At 26.3% G+C, this 24,087-nt stretch overlaps 1 protein-coding gene across 1 annotated transcript in view; it reads right to left on the minus strand.

Annotated features, from left to right (window-relative positions):
* Positions 1–930: 930 nt before the first annotated feature.
* LOC107438807 (uncharacterized) overlaps positions 931–24,087 on the minus strand; it is a 36,404-nt gene continuing 13,247 nt past the window's right edge. Inside the window, exons 14-32 of the mRNA XM_043040351.2 lie at positions 23,403–23,420; positions 22,111–22,125; positions 21,344–21,358; positions 20,320–20,337; positions 19,642–19,656; positions 18,837–18,854; positions 17,452–17,466; positions 16,086–16,103; positions 15,694–15,708; positions 15,527–15,540; positions 12,103–12,115; positions 11,978–11,995; positions 10,400–10,414; positions 7,205–7,222; positions 5,672–5,686; positions 4,447–4,464; positions 4,156–4,170; positions 2,600–2,637; positions 931–1,033 (exon numbers count right to left, since the gene is read on the minus strand). Coding sequence (XP_042896285.2) covers positions 2,612–2,637; positions 4,156–4,170; positions 4,447–4,464; positions 5,672–5,686; positions 7,205–7,222; positions 10,400–10,414; positions 11,978–11,995; positions 12,103–12,115; positions 15,527–15,540; positions 15,694–15,708; positions 16,086–16,103; positions 17,452–17,466; positions 18,837–18,854; positions 19,642–19,656; positions 20,320–20,337; positions 21,344–21,358; positions 22,111–22,125; positions 23,403–23,420 — 299 coding nt within the window. The 3' untranslated portion in view covers positions 931–1,033; positions 2,600–2,611. The remainder of the gene's footprint in view (positions 1,034–2,599; positions 2,638–4,155; positions 4,171–4,446; positions 4,465–5,671; positions 5,687–7,204; positions 7,223–10,399; positions 10,415–11,977; positions 11,996–12,102; positions 12,116–15,526; positions 15,541–15,693; positions 15,709–16,085; positions 16,104–17,451; positions 17,467–18,836; positions 18,855–19,641; positions 19,657–20,319; positions 20,338–21,343; positions 21,359–22,110; positions 22,126–23,402; positions 23,421–24,087) is intronic.

Genomic DNA, 24,087 nt, shown 5'->3' on the forward strand with positions numbered 1-24,087 from the left:
AGTCGAATGTTTTTATGAAGCAATTTTAATAACATTTTAATTGCTTAATTAATTTTTTTCGAGCTACATACGTAATAAAAGTATCAATTGCGTTTGTTTCATCACTGTACGTGTAGTTATTATAGTACTTCAGATACAATCGTTAATTGTAACAATGTTTTACAGAAATTTAGAACTTCTGAAGTATAAGAATGCATCATGTACTGAAAATCCTGTGTATTATTCAGGGAGTTGACCTCTGGTCAGAAAGCTCCCGGATTCCAGTCCCGGTTACAGGCATGGATGTTCTTTCCATTTTCTCTTTGTCCTTCATACTGTGTCCTCCATATGCCCTTCATACCATGAGGGTTAACGTTAGCCCTCCAAAAATGGTGCCCCAGAAAGAGAGGTCAACATATCTGTCCTCGATATATGAATAGCGAATATCAATGTGAGGGTAGACATAGGTGAAAAAGTATGCAGCCTTTCTAATTTAAAAAGATAAACTTAAGTCATCTTTGTTTAAATTTAAAGTAGTTATTTAATAGTAGAAAGTTAATTGTTTATCCGACAAATTCAAAATTGTAAAATAAAAACTTTTTCCATGAAGATCTTGGTATTAAATCCAACTTACTACTCATGTTTAAAATCCATTCTGGGTTCCTTATTCAGAAAAAGTTAAAGCCATATTTTGGTTGTCAGTAGCCATATTTTGCCTGTCTATGGCCTCATTTTTCTTATATCTTAAAAAATGACTTAGGACATTTAAGCTTAAATATAAAAAGCTCCGAATATTCCTAAAATTGTTTTATTCACTTAAGAATAAAGAATACTCGTATGTAAAACTCTCAGACATCAAAATATAATTTTTTTTTTTAAAATCAGTCATGAAATCAAATGTAATATGTAGTAAGAATTTAAGGTGTTAGTAAAATGTATTACAGCAGCAAATTATTTAATAACACATACTTTATTCATTATTTTACATAAAATCCAATTTTAGTTAGAATGCTTCTTGCACACGTCTTGCAATGTCTTGAACACGTTCTCAAATCTGAAAAAAAAAGGATTATTTCTTCTGACCTAACAACTTTAGCAAACATAACTACAAATATTTCATCACACATTGTTGCATCTATAAGAATTTAAAATTATCAATGAAAAACCAAATTATTTCTTCTGCTTTAATCTACTATCACTTATACCATGTCACTAAAAAGAAAAAATCATCAATATTGCAAAAAGAAAATCGCAATAAAATATTTTAGGGTTTAGAACAAAGTGCTTTGCCAGCAATAAAAATATGTACTGTGAGGGATAATGTTAGCCCTGACGTTAATGATTAATTAAATGATATTAATTATTAATTAAAATCTATCACACCCCTGTAAGAAAAGTGGCACAAGTAAAAACACAGCAATTTCGTGGTTATAGCAATAAAAAAAATATGTATGAAGTGCCCATCAACAAATCAAAAGAGCACAAAAGAATTTACCACCATAAATACTTAACTGAAATTTATAAGAAGATTGTGCTCTTTCAGAATAAGTTTTATAGTATTAAGATGATTTTTCTCATGTGCTGCATTTTAGAGTTATGAAACTGTTCTTGCCAGGGTGCGATATGTTAATTGCTGATTAAAATGATATATTGAATTTAAATATTCTTTATCAGTTTTATGTTTAATATTTTTTCGGTTGATTATTTTTATTCTTCTTTATTTTTATACTTTTTTATATATTTCTGATTTTAATCAAAAAATAAATTTATTATTTTTCTTAAAAGGTAATTTTATTTTCAGTATGATTTTGAAGATTTATTTACGTTAAAATTAATTTTTAAATTGAAATATTACAGTTATTTCTTCTAAGTGAGAAAGCAGCAATATTTTAGTATAATGTATGAGAATTTTTTCATATGCTATATTACATTTTAATGCTACATTGCGTGTAACGAATGATACAAAATAATAATAAGGTGAGTGAAAAGTTGGAATTTTAGCTTCTTAGGAAATGTATTTTATTGCTAATGTAAATCAATTAGCGCAAATTGCATAATAAATGTAAAGTGTAATGTTTATAACAGCAATTATTTTCAATTATTTTCATTTATTTATAATTCGAAATTTTCAATTTCAGCATGTAACAAGCAGTCCGTGAACTCCAATTTTGTTGCTGGTCTTTTCTCGAACTAGATTTGTCCAAGCTTTTCTGCATTTATTATCAAATATATTCTATTAGTCTCTAATAATAAGTGATGTAGATTAATAAGAAAAATTATTTATTTAATATCTGAAATTGAAATACTCTTTGCTTGAAAATGATATTCTTTTTAGCAATATTATTTCATATTTCTAATATTTATCCTTCTTACTTTCCTAATAAAAATCATTTCAGTATTTCTCGATTAGCCGGGTACAAGAGAAAAGTAGATTAAGGTTCCCGGTTATGTTTTAAGTGGTACATTTTCACATGCGGACGTAGTTCTAAAATGCCCCACCTCCCCAATAAAAAACCAACATATATAAGTAAATAGAATAAAACGAAAATTGGTAAACAAACAAAAAAGTGCTAAAATTTATAATATTTAAATAAAATACTTAAAGCGAGAATTTATTTACCATATATCGAGCTTACAAGTCCGCAAGTATACCAACAGCTGGAATTTTAAAGAACGCATGAATGTAATTATTACTAGAGCAGATATACATACAAGTGATAATAAATTCTCATTAAAAATTTTCAGTTTAAAAAAATGGTTAGATTAGAAATACATTTTAAAAATAAATATTTATCTTGAATATTTCATTAAGATTCTTCGAAGATCTCAACTATAACGAACTATCTAAACTCAAATATTTCAAGAAATACCAGTTGGAACATTGCTGAAGTTTACATATTTGCTTCAAATTTCAGAAGGTCTTTACATTTTACTTGTTATATGATTTACATGATATTAAAGTATATTATTTTTCATAAGATCTTCATTGTTTTTATTTAAATAAAATATATAAATTTCAATGTCATAAAATGAGAAAAATTGGGAATTTTACTAATTGTATTCATATTTAATGCAACGTGAATACTTATTATTTGAAATATTCTTCATATTCAATTTATTTAAAAAAAATTTGAATCTTTTATAATTCAATGTTATTGAATCTATTTTTATAATGTAATTCAATATGTTTGCGCATAAGAACAAATTTTGCTCTTCCCAACTATTTTTCGTTTTCCAACATACGATTTTAAAGTAAAATAAATATTAAAAATAATATTTCATTCGATTAAAATCTAAATTTTTAAATACAGTGTGACAGTAAATAATATAATATATTTACCCAGAAGCATTTCATTTTATAAATTATATTTCACATATTATGGAGCACTTTTTAAAATTAACTAAAGTTTGTTACTTTTTACGGAGCAATTTACAATTTCGCTATTTAACGCTTTTTAACTATTATAGATATAATAATAACCTCGCTAGAATTAGCTAGATTAAATTCTTATCAAACAATGCAACACCGTAAGGTTTATGTTTTTTTTGCTCTTCTTGGAATCATAGTAACCCTCTTCCTTCTCTCCCATGTGATAGTTACTAACAGAACACTTTATTTAAGCCAATAAGAGTGTTGCATTATTAATTGTTATATCTTACTTTTTACTCATCTTGTTTATATGTTTCTCTACTGCAAGATGATCACTTAAAAGTATATTGCTATAATAAGAATATCGTTCAGTTCAGCAAAAATTTTTCTTTAGAACAGTTTTGATATAAAAGTTTTTCAGGTTTTTGCAACTCATCAATCATAGCTTTACTCTAGTTACGTGTTTTAGGGTGAAACTTGCCTCAGGGAGTTTCACGAAAACAGTACGTGCGCATGAACAACAATACAACATTTTTCTTAACATGTGTTTTTTAGAATGAAAAGAAACTATCAGAACGAAATAAAAAAAAAATTTCTCTTGAAAACGGTGAAAATAAATATTGTAAGTAAGTTTTCGAATGCTAATTCCTAACAACATATTTATCATATTGTAAAAGCAAGAAAACGTATTCCAAATTACTTCCAGTTGAAAACTTTGAAACTGTTTGCTGAGTTGTTTATGCTTTCTTAGTACAGATACAATTCATTGTTATAAAACTATGTTCAAAATTATCATTGGAACTTACCATTGCCTACAACAGCTAGAATTAAAAATTATCTGAATTAAATTTCTTTGTTTACGAATTAATCGAAAAATATAAATATTTTATTACAAAAATTTAAGTATTTATATTTATGTGATTATCAAGCCATATGTCCGCAATTCATGAAATTAACAATCTTTAGAAAACAAACTCGTTCCTTAAATAGTAATTTATTTTGGGATTAAAAAAGTTGAAAAAGTAAAATTTTAAGTTTATTATTATAGCTTTTATATTCCTAATCATTGAAAATACTTTAAAATTAAAAATACTTACAACCAATTCCTCCGGCGGCTATAAATTATGAAAACAATTAGTCAATTAAATGGTTAAGTAATTTTATTTTTACATTTTTGACTTAAAATCAGTTTTTGTGCTACTTTTTCAAAATTCACATTTGCTATGTACGCTAATGTATTCAATCAAAATTGAAATAAATGTGAAAACGTACTCTTTTTTTTACTCTTATANCTTGCAGTCGTTTTGCTGAAGTACTTAATGACGTGGAAATAGTGGATAATGAAATACACTTATTACTTTCGGATGCGGAATACGAAATTGATGTATTTAAATGCCAAAATTATACGGATAATGGAAAGCATACGTTTTTGTGCTACTTTTTCAAAATTCACATTTGCTATGTATGCTAATGTATTCAATCAAAATTGAAATAAATGTGAAAACGTACTCTTTTTTTATCTTATATGATTTTGTTTTTATCTTATATGATTTTGTTTATCTCTTATTTATATCTAGTTCAAATTTATTTAACCAGTATTCTTTCAGAATACTATTATATATTGGAAGCTTCAAATTTTTTAAGAATTTTTTTATCCAAGATAAATTATTTTATCAAAATCAAATGAATGGTTTGGGTGAAGAAAAACATTAAGAAAACATTGGGTGAAGAATTTGAAGAAAAACATTAGAATTAAATTTTCTGAATATTTTTACATACGAAGAAAAACATTAGAATCACGTTTTGAATAAATAAAAATGTCCAATTGGTTTCGGTGCTAAACAATTTTAAAATCTGAAATTAGAAATCAGAAATAACAACGTGTGTTCAATAGTTTGGTTTTTCATTTAATTTCTTGCACCTCGAAATCTTCTTTCTATTATTTAAGAGATTGGTTTAGGATGCAAATTTAAGGGGAAGTGCAGAGCAGATGTCAAAAATTTTGAAAATGTCTTTATTCGCTAAAAATTTAAATATTGTATTAAAAATATAAACACAATTGATAGAAAGGTAAAGTGTCAAAATTAAGAAGAGCTGTTCTATTTGGTCATTTTACAGTTTTTATTTTAAAATTGTCTATAAAACAATAACCGTTGAAGAGATTCTCGTTCAAGGTGTTTTAAAAATCTTCTCTTTCATTGAATAATATTTTCATAACGACTTTTCTTATGAAGTAATTATGAGTATTTTCTCTAGTTTTTAAGAAAATAATGAATTGAAGGAAAATTTTAATATTTGCGATTCGATTTAGCAATTACTTACCTCCTCCAACAAGAGCTGTAATAAAAAATTTGAAAAAGTTTAAAAAAAAATTTGATCAGTTAGATGTAACATAATTTAATTTTCACCTAAAACATGGCAATTTTCTATTTTTTTGTAATTTTTTATTCTAATATTCTTAAAATTTTAATTTTGTGAAAAATTTTAAAATTCATAAAATATGACACACTAAAATATAGTGTGATTACGTGATTAACAATATAATTTCATTATAATATTAATTGTAAGTTTAATTATAATATTATTATATTAAGTGCGTTATAAAATTAACTATATAGTAAATATTTTACGAGATTGCTATTCTTTTGAGCAGAGTCAAGGTTAACTGATAATTTTACAGATTTGTTAGTTTAAGTCTTCAGATATTTTTATATTCATTTATTTATTTTAATTATTTCTGATCAAATCAAATGCCCTGACCAAAATTCCAAACTCATTCCTTCACTGTTTAAGATTTAAAAATAATTGTATCTTGGTATTGTATTTTAACACCGTATCAAACTATAGTAGAAGCTAAGGGCTCTCAAGGTGCCAGTATTTTTTATATAAAGTCTTAGGAAGCCAAAAAACTGATGTACTATAATTTTTATAGTAATAGTAACTTTAAAATCCTTCAATCAATTTGATTAGATAAATAATACTGTAAAAACCACAGTATAAACTTTTATGATTAAAATGCCTGATTGGTTGATTGAATGTAGGGTTTAGTGGCACAAGGTTATGATTAAAATGGAGTTCACACTGAGAAAAAAAATTACGGTTAAAACTTACAGTTACTTACAGGTAAATATTGCAGTTCTTCTAACTCCATGGATAAACAAAAAATCTCCATAATTTTACAGGCGTAGCTTTAGTATTGATTTTTACAAAATCAATAAGAAAATATGGCTTTATAATATGTGATAAAATTTCGTAAATGTGGTAAAGCTCGATAATTTTATCATGATACCTTAGAGCATATCATGAAAGCCATTTATTCGGTTATATTTACTTTTCAGGTTTGTATTTTTAATAAACGTGTGTTTATAAGCATTATAAGTATAAAAACCTGATTTTAAGGTAAATTTTTACTAAGTGAACGGAAAAAGTACCAAATGGAAAATTTATTCACCTTATATTTTGGCTTTATTATCCCAAACTAAGTTTCTCTAGCAGAAATGTCGTTACCATACATCGCTGATTTTTTTTAGGCTTTTTCTCAGTGTACGGATGCTGCACTCAATGCTCTTTTTACTTTTAACAGTAATTTGATATCAAAATCTTTGCATTTAGTCTAACAGAATTCGTATTAAGATAATTAGAAATATTAAGTTTTCATATTTTTTTGCCTCAAATAATAAGGCTACCCCAAACAAAACATCAACAAAAACGGTTGTTGAAATAGGGTTGGCTAGCATTTTAAAAAGACCTTTAATTACTTTCGCTTAATCAAGTTATTCATTTCCCATTGTTTTCCTTGCTTTTTAAATTTTATTTAAATTTTAAAATACCAAATTTTAGTTTTTTCATACTTACCACCGAGTGTATCTGCAACTGAAAGTGAGAAAAAATTTATGTTTTAAGTTTAAAAAAAAACATAATAGGGAGAGAAAAAAGTTTGTTTTTTTCTTAGTTTCCTGCCAAGACATCATTGTTAACCTTCAAAAAACCGTTTTTTATATCAAAATGGCCATCTGGATACAAACTTTTGTCATTCGGATATCAAAAGGGCAGATTTGTTGAGCTTTCCTCTTAAGGGCACCTAATTCGGTGGGCCCATGTTGCTCCCACATTAAGAAGAACAAATAGTTATGTGAAGAGGAGAAAAGAACTTCAATGCGTTATCAGAGATTCGAGCGCTAGATCTCGAGGTCAGTTCCCTGACCTCGAGATACATCGACCGGCATCTTCGCAAAACTTTAAATGCATGTGCATATATCCCTTTTACTTGATTTATGTACAAAAAATTATGCTTTTTGATGCTTCATGCTTTTATTAAAAAGTAAATCTGCTTAAATGTAAAAAAATAGAATTTTTTATAAAACAAAATTGTTTCAAGCATTCAGATTTTAATTATTTAAGAAATCGTTTGCATTTCAATTTATTTCTTTGTTTATTTATTTAATTTTTAACCATTTGCAAAATGGGTCTTGGTTTGGATTTTATAGCGTCCTCACTTTTCAACTACACTACTCAAGAGTAATAGTAAACCGTGCGCATGCGTTGCTATGGCGACTGTTGCTGTTTGATTTTTTTTAAATCTATTTTTTTCACTTTAAATTTTGTTATGCATTGAGTTGGTGAGCTTATTTTTGCGATATGGGACCAGAGAGATCCTATAAATACTTCTTGAGATGTTAATTAAACAGAATTTCATAATTTGAACGATAATTTTGCTTTTATTGTTTTACTAAGAATCAAACTACATTATTTTATTAAGAATTCTAAACTACAGTTCAAACTGGATCGTTTTCAACTCTAATTCAGGTGAATATCACAAATAAAGAGGATTCAAATTGATAGACACGGTCTCAAAAGTTATAGTTGAAGCAAGAAGAAAAAAAACGATGGCAAGGCCTAAACTTACGGAGGCTGAAAAAGCCAAGGTCAAAGAATGTAGACGGGAATACCTCAAGAGTTACAGACAAACGGAAAAACGAAATGATTCCGTTCGCAAGTGGAAACATGAAGCCCATCCCTCACAAAAGTGCCAAAGTGGTTATGGCGGAGGTAGTTCTCCACCAGTAGCCGCCAATATTAGTATAGTGGAAAATAACTTCATGATTGTTCATTTTGGCCATTAATGAATGGATTAAGCAATTAACAGTCTCCAGGAAAGAATATACAAATTGTTTCATGAAATTTAGATTTTATTAAGCATAATTTTGCATGATAGAGAATGGCCATTTCTTAATAAAAAGGATAAAATCAGAATACTCTCTATTGAGAGATCATACAACCAGAATATCATTTTCTGACGGTTAGGTATTGAGACTGGGGAGGCCCGTAAGGGCACTCCCAGCCTCCAAAATTTGAAATTAGAAGTCTATATATTTATTCCTAACGGACAGAGAAAGTATGGGTAGGAGATCCAAAATTGGCGAATTATCAAAATATACCATAGTCAAAACAAAGCCTACCAGCATATCAATATTGGGTTTAAAAGAGCACCTTGGCGATCACGAGTCGCCAACAAATTTATGAGAATTATTACAACCATGCAACAGAAACATTTAGTGGTTAGAAATTTAGAATAAAATGTCATTAATAGATTTTGTTTTCCATAAGAGGCGACAGTGAATTAATAAGTCTGCCTAGTAATGAAATAAAAAGTATCCGTTACATTGATCTATAAGAGAAGAATAAATATTTTACGTTCGTTTTAAAAGATTAAGTCTTTGATTTATTTTAAATATAATTCTATTAATAAAAATAAACTTAAGAAAGGAAAGATATTTTAAAAGGATAGAAAATAAATATGTAATGCCAATTGTGGGATCAGAGTGGTTGAGAGAATTGTACCCAACCGAAGAGCGAACGGTGACTCTCCGAACCCATTTGATGCAAATACGAGAACTGGGTGTTGATCACCAGTTAGGGATAAAAAGATCCGTTGTCAACGTACCCAATAATTTGCACAAGACAGTAGATAATACGCAATATAAATTGTACATTCACTATTCATATAAAATTAAACAAAATACCTAGCTTCGAAATCAAATTTAATTTACGAACTTGTGAATCCGAAACGGTATGATGCAGCTTACTATCTCCATCAAACACCATTGTACCAATCCAAAAATGTTATTGATCTTGATTGGCTGTTCAATGTCTATTCAGTCATCAAAAGAATTTACACAGAATGTGTGTAAGGTGTATAGTTAAATATGTCTGTGAAATTGTGTACTGAGCAGCTCAGGATTAACAGTTAAAGATGTCCAAGATGAAAACACCATAAACTTGCTTTCCCGAAAAATATTAGATAACACCCATTTTGGTAATGGGTAACCAGAGATAGCCTGGCGGTGATCACAATTTTCTTCATTTTGAATTGGATCATATTTTTTAATTTCTTTTTTTCATTTTAGTTTGATTTTTTTATTTTATACTATTTGTTAATGCATCTATAAGCCAGTGAAAGTAGGTAAAAACAATTAAATAATAAATATTCGTTCACTAGAAAAATGCAAGTTGTTCCTTTTTTTAGTACTCAAATATTTTTGCGCTTTGGACAATGCAAAAACAATCCTTAATAACTTTTGATCTTATGATGGAATTTTAAGTAAAAAAGGAAACTTTCATTAATGGGTCTCTAAGACTCAATTTTAATGGTTCAATGGCATAATTTCAAAAATACTAATTAGTTAGTGATGACGACTCAGCTGACCCAAAATCGTACTTCAGAGAAGACCTATCTTTTTTTTAGGGATTTATATTCTTAACTCTCAAAATATGGGGTTAGCCGGATTCTGGAAAATATGGTTCTAATTGTTCTAATTATTTAGTAAGAGATGGGACCAAAAGTTTAAACTTTTTTTTTTGAGTTCAAACTTAACATTAAAAATGTTGAAAAATTAATTATTCTAGAAATACATCTTGCAAATATAAGTGATTTAATAATTAAATATATACCGAAAGCAAAGTATTTTTAGTACCAAAATTCTGTTTTTAAATTTACACCAAGTACAAGATTCAAAAAATTTCCAACAAAAAACTTATAACTTTACTTACCACTTGTTACTGCCGCTGTAAAAATTATATTTTATGCAATTTCATAACATATAGATTACAGTTTTTTCAGTTGAAATTAATTGTTGTATAAAAATTATACAATGTATGGAATTAGAAACGTATTTTTTCCTCCTGAATTTAGTTTTACATTTCTAAATTGAGGCGAAATTTTCAAAAAGTAGATACTTTTATTTTATATATCGTAATATCTACTGTTATAATATATCCTTATATGTTCGATAACATCATTGCACGTATTATTTATATCATTTTTATATAGTTTTTGCGTTTTATTTAAACTTGCTATCTTAGGAATTTATATTTGCCTGCATTCAAATATGTTATTGTGCCAAATTTATAAAAAACGATGCAACAATTTTAGAAATATAATTGTAAGAAATTACGGTGACATAAATTTATACCAAAAAATTTGCCGTACCTAAATTAATTAAAAAATTAAGTCATATTAATTAAAAAAATTAAGTAAAAAACTTCCAAAAGCGTCATTATTACTAATTTTCAAAATATATATTGTCTAAAATGTTAATACTTATATCTCTACTAGTAATTTAATGTGATGTTGCTCTTAAAGAAACTCTAACGACTTAAATTTCTTTTTCACTGAAAATGAGATCAAAACTACCAAAACATGGTAAACCGTGTTTCGGGCAGTAGGGAAACACCAAACAGCTCAGTAATTTTTTTAAAAAACGCTACGTTAATGAATTTGGTAAAACTAAAACAAACATGATTTTATAATATGTGACAAAACTTGGTAAATGTTATGACATCTTAGAGCATGGCAAAAATAAAATTTATTTGGTTAAATTTACTTTTGAGATTTTTTTACTATGTGTGTGGTTTAAGTTACTATAATTAAGTAAATGTCTTTTAAACGTTTTAAAAACGCTAAGTTTGTTGTTTTTTTATTTCGGGAAAAGTGTTGCCATACAAATGGAAAAATTGCAAATAGATAAATACCGTATAATTTGGTTTTTGTAATCATAATTAAGATCTTTTTTACTAAAAATACCATTTACCAACGGTATGGTAAATTAATTAGACTTTTTTTTGACTATGTGACTGATGTTCAATTTTGCTATTGTTTCAAAATTTTATTTCGATTAAAGTTTTATACTAAGCGTTTTTTTTCATACGAGAAAAATAAATTCAGATTCAAACTTCGGCAAATAACATCCCTCAGGATGTATCCTAATAATTATTCTATTTTCTTTCATATTTTAATGCATTCATTATATACACCAGACAAAACTAATGAAACTTTATAGATTATGCAAATTGAGTTGAGTTATTGAAGTTACTATTTTGGCACTTCCATTATTCAATCTTTCGCATAATTTTTTGTTGTTAAAAAAGTAGGAGTTTTGATAAATCGACTCCAAATTTTAGCACTTAGACATGAAGTAGATTTTGTTATTTCTGTTCATATTTCTTCCCTCTGAAATGAATATTCTTATTAAAAAAGTATTTATTTTTAATTGTACATTAAGGGAAATCAAAATCTAGAACCTTTAAGAGCTAAATAAAAAAATACTATGAATAATAAAAAATACTTACTGCCAGCTATGTCGGCAACTGTAAAAAATAAAAATGAGAATTATTAGTTTAAAATTACAATATAACTACGCAAATGCCCCAATAAGCAGTTAAATTAAAAAATCTCTAACACATAAATCACTTACCTCCTCCAACGAGATCTAAAAAGAAAAAGGTGTAGATACGTTATTTTATTTGAGAAATATATATATATATATATATATATAAGGTCTATAGGTGCTAGATATGGCTACNTTCGGACCATGAATTTTCTTCAAATTTGAAGTCTTCAAAATAATCTAATTTTTTTGTATACTTATTTAGTTACATTTATTAATATCTTACAGACAGCAGTGTAATTTATTGACGTTTGCTCAAGAAAAAAAAAATAGAAATTCACCGATTCTTGAATACCAGGAAAATGACATATTATAAGCTAATATGACTTATTAGCTATATGACATATAAGCTAATATGACATATCAGCTGTAATATGACATATTATAGCTGACATATTAAATTAATCATATATGTCATTTTAGGCTAATAGTAAGTAACTCAACTTAAGCCTTTATGTTAGATGGGCCATAAATTGCTTAAATTGATTCTTTTTATCCACTGTAGAAAGAATCAAAAATACTTTTGTTGCTGATATGTACAGAATAAAGTTGTGTATAACAATCAATCATTAAATAAATAAATAATTTTGAGTACATTCAAGCATATTACAATCATACATAAACTTGGTATTAGGTTAATATTTGCTTTCCCTCTTTACAGTACGCTGTTTAAAAAATTTTCTGGTAACACTTCAATGTCCTGCCATTCCGAAGCCAGGATAATGACAAATTTGCCATTTTATAGCATTTAACTTTAATTTAATTTAACATTTTGGTCTAAGACGTTTACATTCCGCAGAAAACACCAGGATTTCTTTAAATAACTCCGATAAATCTATGTAGTTTATATTATTAATAATTTTAAGAAGACAGGAAAATGACAACATAAAAACCTACTCACCTTGAAAAAATTTTTTAAATAGATTTTGAACCAGAAAGTTGGTTCTTTATTCATGCAATAAGACATGTTCAGATAAGATGGTATTGAATCAATCTATTAACATAAGATATTAAATGCTGGGGCTATCTATTTAGGTTATAAATTACTAAATATAAGTTGCCAGGTAAATAACAGATTTTCATGTGAAAAACAAATTATTGACAAAAATAATTATTTTAAACGAAGTTTTTGTAAATAATACCCTCTGCGTATAGTCTAGAAATGCTTACAACGGTTGAGATAAAAAAAATAGATATTGAAAAAGCTAGTTATTATTGGAAATATTGTTTGTGATATACCAAAGTCATGATATTTGAAATTCAATGAAATTTTATACTATCATGATAGTGCAAAACAGTCGATGGTAGTACAAAGTCATTTTAAAATGCTAACAATGCTATTTATTAAAATTTTAAAAAAAAGTTCTTTTAGTAGTATAATATTAGAACTTCGAGCAAGAGACTGTAAATTGTCAGATTTCGTGAGACTCACCCATATATATTATAAGATCTATTTACTAGTAGACATATTACTAGACATATTTTGAAGTAGGAAAATATTTAATAAAGAAATTAATTTCTTTATTTGGAGTGAAAATATAATATCCCATTCGTTTGCTTTTTTATGCTTATTATTAAAATTAAATAAACATAAATTCGAATCAAAATTTTAATTTTATTTTAAATACGATTGAATATTTATTATGACTTCTTATGCAAGAAAAGGAAAAATATATAATTGAACAAGTAAAATTTAGCATTCCCGACTGCAAATTTCAAATTATTTTTAAATAGCTAGCCTAACATCTTGATGTATATATTTTATTCAGTGAACCAATTATATAAAATATATTAAGAATTTTCTTTTTACATCAGAGATAAAACAGAAACATCAGAGATATACTCACTACCTGATATGAAAAATAAAACAAAAAAGTGATTATAAGCTCAAAATAATAAGTAAACATTTACGCATTGATTTTTGAAGTATAAAATATTAATTTAAAAGTTATATATTTTATAGTGTTCTTATAACTTTGAAATTAAGAAATAATAGTGAAACTCCTGTAACACACACACACACATATATATATATATAGGAGCGGATATAATGTATATATCGTCGCAATATATAGTAATATATAGTCGCTAATATATATATATAGGATTAGAGACAAATGTTTTGGAAGATTTTGTATGGAAAAACTGATGACACAGTTCGAAAAATCATGCTTGAAACTCTTAGAAAAATTCGTCTCGTTTTACCCAAGTGAAATTTACGAACTTTTTTTCCTTTTTAATACCACTATAACTAAAAACGCATCATAATATAAAAATTGCAATATTATGGAATGGTTTAGAAATCGCTGGCATTAAAACTAGCAAGACGTTTTAAACTTATTTTTCTCATTTTGAAAGATCCAAATATGACGTAAATATGAAGCAATTTTAATAAAGGTTCAAGCACGATCTTTCAAATTGTATCAATAGTTTTGGCATGCAAAACCTTCAAATACTTAGGTTAAATGAAAAATTGTTTAAAAGAGTTAGTATAGAGATGTTTCCATATTTTTTTACAGCCCTTACTTGTCTATATACTTTCTAAGCAAAATCAGTATTATTTGAGGAATGATTATAAGATTTATGGGGTAGATAAAAGTAGAGACATTTACCAATTAGCATAAAGTATTAAATATAATTATTCAAAAGTAAGTTAATCCCGAAAATGTATTTTAGTTCTATTACCTAAATCCAATGAGAGTTTATCCTTTAGAAATGTTTGATTATAATATTTTTTAAACATGAATCATCAGCATAAAGAGGAAAAAGAAGAAAAATAAACAGATTTTCACTAAGTGATCTGTGTTATATCTTGACTAGTACTGGGCTATAAATCGATATATCGCGACATAACGATTTAACGCCTGTATCGGCAGGCCGATACAGCGACTTTCGTTCCAGGCGATGCATCAGAAATCTGATTTAAGCCGTCGAGTAAAGAAGACGAGCGATATAGCGATACAAGACACGCAAGGATCTTACGTTCCGATGCCAACTCGCACTGGGGAAGACGATGTACGTATCGTTATATTGAAACGGCCTTGATGGATGAGCGGTAGAATTAGAATCATTTTCGAGAGCATATATCGTGATCTCACATGTTCGTTTCCGCACCTCTTAGTTTTTTATTCTTCTTTGTCGCGACTTGATATGGTTTCTTGTAGATTATTTTCAGTGGGACTGATTTTGTGATCGTTACCTTGTTCTGAACGTAATCTGAATTATTGAAAAGAATATATAAAGAAATGTTTCTTAATTAATTAGGTAAATTTTTTTTGAAATAAAACTTTCTTTTTTATTTTTAAATGTGAAAATTAATTTTGATATTATATGTTTAAGTATTATTTTACATTATTGAATTTATTACAAACGGAAATCTAATTTAAGGTGCCCATNTATATATATATATATAGATTTAGGAAAGCATTATAATATAATGAAGTAAAATATAATTACCAGTCTGGACTGAAAAAAACAAAAGACGCAACAATTTTTTTTAATGTAAGATGAAGTTATTTATTACTTATGACAAAAAAGTGATGTTTTCATAACGTATCACATTAATAAAAATTTAAATATGAATAAAAATTTTTGAATTAAGCATTTCAAAGTACTTACTTGCTGAAGCAGCCTCTGCAATAAAAATAAATAAATAAAAAAATTGCGTATAAATAAATTTGACTATTGAATCAATCGACATATTATTTTTATCAAAAATTTCATTTATTTAAGCAAAGTTTTAGGAAAATGTTTGTTAATCATATAAAAATTGCAAATAATGTTAAGAATTTTCAAATAAAAAAATATTTTGATGATTAATTTAATACGTGACATAATTCAATAAAGACTATCATATCCAAATTTCAGATAAATGATCACTTCAGATATAAGAACAATGATTAAGATACATTTTAAAAATTATGCATAGAAATCCTGTATGTAAGCAAGCTTTAGTTAACTAAATAAATTTATTACTTTAACCATAGTGATTAATGTAAAATGGATCTTACCGTCAGCGATTTTTCCAACTGGGAAGAAATATCAAGTGAGAAGATAAATAATGGATTTAAAGACTAATATATCATTACTAACTACTAAAATAAATTAACAGCATTCTTTATTTGTTGATCGTAGGTTCAACTCATTATAAGACAGTTGGATAGGGAGGTTAAGGTCTCATGAAACCCTAGACACAATGTCTAACATAATTATTTATAAAAACAAATAATATAAAAATTAAAGAAGAAAAGGTATAAAAAGAAAAACAAATAAATTGTTTAAAAAAATTAAAACTAAACATTCCTTGAAATTTATTTTAGGTTTCTTTTACTCATCTAGGGAAAGGGGTTTCAAACTGAATTTTTAGACTTTTAATTTTTTTCCCTAAGATATTTTTGATTTATCAGATCAGAATTTCAATAAGTTTTCCAATTCCTCTAGACTTGAATTTATTTATTGCAAGAAAAATAGTTAAAAAGCTGATGGCAAAATTTACAGCTTTCTATAGGGTGAATTAAGGTCTCATAGATAATATATTCTTCTAAGAGTGCTTATTTCATCTGAACAATGTTGGTTTCTGAGATGTAGATGAAATCTGCCATCCTTTCAATTTTTTGCTTAGAATTATAGGCTAACATTTATAGATTTGTTGATATAGTTGTTTGCAATTATAGTTAAATGATAACCCATAATTGACATTTATAGGTAAAACTATAATTGTGTTTTCCAATCATTGAACAAAATTTACCAAAGGTTTTATTATTAATATACTTTGCATAATGACTCATACGTTTACTAAGACAGTTGTTTTAGTATTTCAATAAAATGATTTTGCAAGTAAGTGAAATTTGAAAAAAAAATCCTTTATATTGTATTTGCTTTATTTCAAAAGATAAATTATTATAAAAAATATAGAGTACATAAAAAGTTCACTCATTGTTAGCTTTGAAACGGAAATCTCGTATGCTGCAGATATTTTTGAAACTATTGGAACTTTAATTTCTTAATTATTGTACAGTATCATAATAAATATTTGGGAATAACTGAAATGTGATTCTAGCAAGTTTAAAATTTTTTTTATCTCAATTTATACTTATAACTCTATTTTTAAAATAATTATTTAAATTAAGATGTCAAAACCTACAGATAAAGTTTCGATTAATATCGAAATTGGATGCAAGCAATTTTCTGATTTAATCATATTTTTGTTATATTAAGCAAGTTATTCCCCCTCTTAGATCCAAAAAAGGGTAATATTTTTTTTCAAGTTATAAAAACTGAAATCAATAATACTTGTAAAGAGAGAATTACAAAGCAGTTTTCAAGCAATAATAAAAAAAAATAATTAAAAAAAATATATAGTGTACAAATATTTACCTCCACAAGCAAGATCTGAAAATAAAAATTTTCAATATTATATATTTTAAATTTGTATGTCCAAGCAATAACAGAGCTTTGGAAATTATTATATTAATCAGAAAACAATATAAACATTCTTAAATGTATCGGTATTCAATCTACCATTTTTAAATAATCAAATAATAACTAATGCACTTCTACTTAACACGATTTTAGAATAGAAATGATGAAATATGTGCTTTTGCAACCAGTTACTGCATTTTCCTTAATTTTTATTAATGAAAATATAATATTATGCATCGCAGATTTAAACTATGCAAAGAATTCAAAATCCTAAGCCTCTTTAATAATTTCTAAGATTAAGTAAGTGGATTACAGATTCCTACCACAAATTTGAAAAGAAAAAAAAAACAAGAAACAAAAATATAAAGTTCTACCTCTTGGCCATGAGATTTGTTTAGGAGAAAATGATAATAACAAAAATATGTAAATTCGCCTTGTTTATGACGAACTGGTTTTCGTATAATCATGCGTATAACCATAATCGTATAATCATTTTTAATATAATCAAATGATTTGATTTCCAGTAATAAATAATGAAATATTTATTCAATCGTTTTGTTTAGTCAAAACATATAATATTTCGAAATTTATAAATTTCATTAGTATAATTTAATATTTAATACAGAAAAAAAATCTTCTTAGTGTAATTTAATAACATATTGCTCATTTTTAATTCCAATAATTAATATTCATTTTCTCTTTCGCTTCCTTCGTGTATTTTTATGTATGTCAAATATTATTTCAGCTATTACAAAAATTACTTCAATATATTGTGCATTAGGTGGAGTTCAGTATTACGTATTAATTTTTAATGATAATTCATTGACAATAATTGCACACCGCAATTAAGATAGAAGAGCAGAAATCATTTTATTCGCACCTTGTTCATATCGTCCAAACCGTTCTGAGAGATTTCTGGTTATGTTTAAACAGAAGACGTTATTTCAAAAGACAAACAATCGAGATTAGGGAAAGTGCAGTCCAATCAGAATGCACATTCCTCACCTAACACCTTGACTGGGTGATATTTAAATTTATAAATGTACTTTTATTGTCTGTAATAATTTTTTCCAACTTTATCTTTTCACCGGCAGTAATGTCAATAAAATATAATTAAAATTTTCGCATAATTTATCCAGCTGAATAAAGTTTTTCTAATCTTATAAATAACATAAAGAAAGCAAAGAATAAAGAATATAAAGAAAGCAATATAAAGAAAGCAGAGCGATCAAACTGTTCTTTCTCTGCCTTCCAAACTGCTTGAGCAGTTGATAAATTTTACAACATTCATTCGTAACAAATATTTAAATTCTAAAAAGAATGTATCAAAATGCTCTTACCATCTATTCCGTTTCCAACTAGAAAAAGTAAAATTTAACAATAAATATTGGTAAATGGTGGATTGTAAATGGCATGTTTATACTTTCATTTAGTTCATCATTGTTTACACAAGAAAATTTATATAAAGTACTGGAACTGCATTATTAATCAAACAGACAGATTTCAAATAAATATCGGGTACACTGTTAGTTTCTTTAAATGATTATTGAAAAATTGTTAAAGAGTAATGGCAGAATGAAATCGATTTAGAGAATGTTTTGCTAGCTTTGTGATCTACTAAGTATTAAATGAGAAGAATTGAGGTAAATAAGAATCTCGTAATTTTCCTATTATACTTCATTGTAATGGCCAGTTCAAAAGCATAAAAACAGTTCATAATAGGGAAGTGCCTTTTGCGATATTTGACGACCTTCCTGAACATGCTTTCTATGCCATTTTAAATCTGATAATAAACCCTTAATCACTTTATTTGCCGTAGTATTTACGCGACACTCTGTCCCATATAACAATCTTAAACTTCTACATTTCGACAAAAAAATAGACTGAAAATGTAATTTAAAAAATATAAAGCCCGTAACATGGGGAGGAAAAAAATTGCAGATTTTAAATCAGCGACACAAAAAGTATCAAAAATCTGATGAAACATCTGATGCAAAAAAAAAATTCCCAGCGCAATAAATTAAAAAAAATTTTCATGTTCTTTTCTTTTCTTTTTTCTTCAACATGGGTGAATTAATTTTTCTTCTGCTTCATTGTACTGCGATAGTCTAAAATTAAATATTTAATTAAGGAGTTAATACTTACGCCCATGATCCACATCTGATATTTGCAAGAAAATAAACAAGAAATATAATAATACACCATATACATTACGAATGTTTATTTAAAAATTGAAGACAACATTTATGACAGCAATTTGTAATCAAGTGCTTTTTAATGCTTAATATGTCTTAGAAAAAGGAATTAGAGCTTATTGGCAGAATTTGAAATTTAAAAAAAATGATAATTACACTTACTTTTCGTAAGAAATGTTAGTGATTTACAAATTTTGTTCAAGAATTCGAAATGATTAAAACTTAAATTTAACATTTATTTAAATATATTCGTTGACCAAATTTTAACAAAATATAATGTTTTGTATTTAAAGAATAAGCAATCTCACTTATAAACGGTATTTAAAATTTTCTACATGATTCAATTTTTAATAATATTAATTAAGTTTCAATTATTTTTATAAAATGAAAAGTACTTGTCTAGTCTACTAAAATGTTTATTTGGAAATGTTATTTTCAATTAAATAATTCTATTTTTATTTATTTAATACATTTAAATATATTCAATACACAAACAATATGTTATGAATAAAATAACATTAATTCATCAATGGATTTTTAACTCTTCTTTCATATTTTGAAATATTGGCTTATGCAAATGAAAGTCAAATTTTGTAATGGAAAAATTAAAGACTGAAATATTACTTACTGTCAACTAAGCCTTGAGCTGAAATAACATTGAAATATACATTTGTAAAATGAAAGGGAACAAAAAATATGTTTGCAAATGAAAAATGCATTTCATTTTACCAAAAGTTCGTTAGTATAAAAAAATAATCAGGAAAGTTAAGTACATTTTCAAATAAAGTTTTGCTAACAAACAATTTCGTTAGATGATTTTTCTTTTGTTTTGACTTTTCAAGTACATTGTAAATTACGGTATCAATCAAATTTCAAAATAAAGTACCAGCACTTTGGGCTCATTATCCGTACAGTCTATTTTTACTGTTGCATATTATACAGTAATTTTTACTGTATCATGCATTTAAATAGAGTAATTTCTCGATTTTACGGTAATGACTACTGTAAAAATTTCTGTATATCAGATCTTTTCTTCTGAGAGATGTTCCGGTGAAAATAAATTTAACGATTAAAAGTATCGACGCCTTAAGTTTCGGTAATTTTACCGAAATTTGATCTGTAACTTTTTACAGTATAGTACAAGTAAAAATTTTTATTTATAATCAAAATATACTATTCAAATCGTATTTTCTTTTTGGATAATAATTTACATTGATATTGAAGTTATATCAACTCTTAAAGCTTTATTAATTATTTTATATATCAAAATTCCTGAATTATAGCTTTTATTACAGCTTTTATTAAAGTTATAGTAACACTATTTAGATCTTACACTTGGCTAATATTTTTTTGGACTAAGAAAATATTAGGAAATTCAAAATTTAGCGTCGTAAAATGCATTGCAAGTATCAATTTAATTTTTCTTTATATGCAAAATGCATTTTCAAATACTATTTTATACTGAAACGGAATAATACATTATTTCTGTTTAACAGAAAAAATATTTTAAGTGTTGCTCAGCTTATGCAATTTTTCTTTTTAGAAATAATTTGCTGAGCAATGAAAGTTTGTAAGGTGAAACTTGAGTGTTGCTTTTTAGATACATATATAATATAGCATACATTCAAATATATATAATTCAAAAGCCTTACCAGCATGTCCAACATCTAAAATATGTCATTATAATCCGTAATTAATTTCATGTATATAACATATACTCAAGTCAAATTGTCAATATAATTTACAAGATATACAACTTTTTCGCCCTTAATATATGTTTTTGTTAAAATTCTTGTTGAATTCAATTTAATATAGTTTGTGTTAATTTAATTTAGTAGCGACCAATTTTTAAGGCTCAAGAAAATTTTATAAACAAAGGATTTACTATCAAAATTACAGCTTAGATCAATAAAGCAAATTCAAAAGAGGTGTTTGATCATTATTAAAAAGGAACGAATTCTGGTTCATCATCCAAAGGAGCTTATCTAACATATTTGCAGTGGTCGAAGTAATTATTTTCATATGTTTTAAAAGTTGAGGTACATGTATATATATATATATATATATATTTGCTCCTGTTAATTCTTTTGTTTAATTTTTTTTACCATTTTAACTTTTTTTTGAGTTGATTGTTTAAAGCTCTATTGTATTCACATTTAAAATTTGGAATTTCGAAAATAAGATATCTGAATTCCAGTAAAAGTCTAAAATCTCGACATTTTATCATTAAATAAAATTAAAAAATCAAGTTCAGATGGAATTTTTTTATTGCAACTTTCCATCTCCGTAATTTCTACAATTTCTAATTTCATTTTCTCTTCTTGGTTTCTTAACTTCAAACTTAACTAAAAAATAATTTAACATCAAATTATAAATATTCAAAAAAATAAAAAATATTTTTTTAAAATTTTTTACTTACGATCAACAGCATCACCTGTTAATTATAATAATTGCATACCAAAATTAATATCAAAATTTTAACTCTATTTTTTAATATTTATCGAAAAAATTTAAATTCTAATTTTTAGTTAATAAAAATGGCTGCCCTATCTAGGTTCATACATTTTGTTACTGCATTTAAAAGAAAAAAATTCTGACACTAATTTAAATGTTCTTCAACATTATTGGCTGAAAACAGCAAATATATAATTGAAAAGGAAAAACAACGTGTTTTCTTTTTTTCTTTTTCTTTTATTTTTTTACTCCTTTGTAATACTTCTGCATTTCCAGGAAAATAGCAACAAAATTTTTTTTTAAACAAACAACGAGACTTTTGCAGCAACTTTTAACTAAGTATTATAAAATGAAATTTATATCATTATAATTTTTTTTTCTTATTAGTAAGACATAATTTATATTGTTTTGGAAACTTCATCTTGCTTTTCATTAATAGAGAGTGACCCTATAAATGTTCTTCAGAGATCGAGAATTGCTTTTGTTAAAGATATTTTACAGTTATTCATTCGCGACTGACAAACGCACGGTTTAAATGAAATATTTAATGACATTAAAATAAACCCTAAGTAAGCTGGGTTTTTTTTCATTCAAAAAACACCTCAGAATTTAGAAATGAATAGAAAGTTGGTACCCTGAATTAGTTAGTTACAATAAAATTTACAAGCCTGAAGCTTAGGTGAGCTATTAAAATTATTCAAATAGATAGGGAATATCTTTACTACCTTGGATACACTAAAGGTAAGAAAATGCTGTTTTAGTACTTCATTGCTTCTGAGAATATTTAGTTCGAAAAGGGGTTTACTGACAAAACAAAACAACTAGCGATCTCCTAAGAAAAATAAACAAATAAGCAATCTGAATTCCGATTCGAAATTTGTTGTATTAAAGGTTTTGGATCTTAACAAGTCATTTCTGATAGAATATTGTGTCTGATAAAATAGCTGTCTGATAGAATTTAAGTAAAGGAAATAACGAATTATTTCGCCTTTAACGCAATTTTTGTAAGAAAAAATTTTTAAATTATGCAACGGCAACAAAAAAAAAGCCTTGCATCGTAGAATAAGTAACACAAAAATGCAGTCAGACAATCAGAATTATGAAATGGCATCCAATATTATCACTTGCGTATTTTTTAAAAATTTTTTCAGGAAAATGTTTTAGTAGGAAAGAAGATAGATTTCAAGTAAAATAAGAAGATATATTTAAAGTAAAATAAGTAGATAGATTTAAAATAAAAACACAATTTTTTTTTACCTGCGACTCCCAAGAGATCTAGAAAAATACACGTATTTATTAGAAAACTGAATATGTTTTTACGAATGAAAGTTATTGCTGCGTATTAAATATGAAATATTAACAAATTTTATTTGTAACATTTTTGCTTTACATCTGTATTTATCAGATAGTTTTATTACTAATTTTTTTCGCTTTTAATAGAGGAAAAATAGTTTTGTCAGTATGCAATTTTGTTTATTTTTTAATTTTGAATAATAATATAGTAGATTAATGTATGCAGGGGTCTGTCCAGACATTTTGTGAAAGGTCCGTTTTTGTAAAATTGTGAAAAAATTACTCGTAATTTGTGAATATAAAAAGAACGTTAAGTCACATTCTTTCAACCAGAGTCCGCTTTTGTGAATTTGTGCAAATAGGGTCCGTTATTGCCAAAAAACTTTTTCAAGGAGTTTTTAAATTGTAAAGACATACAAGATTATGCTTAACACTGTAAAATTATAATAAATAAAAAAAATTAAATTTTCAAAAATAAACAGCTATTGCTGCAACTAAATGAGAGGGCCAACATACAAATATTTCGTATTTAGCCTTTACTGCTGAACGCAGAATATTTATTTCGGAGGAATAAAGGAAGAAGCGTCTGACGAAGACAAAACTTAGTTTGTTTACATCTGTCTTTCTCTTCCCCCCCCCCCTGGGAAGG

This window comes from Parasteatoda tepidariorum, chromosome 7, assembly GCF_043381705.1.
Source record: "Parasteatoda tepidariorum isolate YZ-2023 chromosome 7, CAS_Ptep_4.0, whole genome shotgun sequence".
NCBI lineage: Eukaryota > Metazoa > Arthropoda > Arachnida > Araneae > Theridiidae > Parasteatoda > Parasteatoda tepidariorum.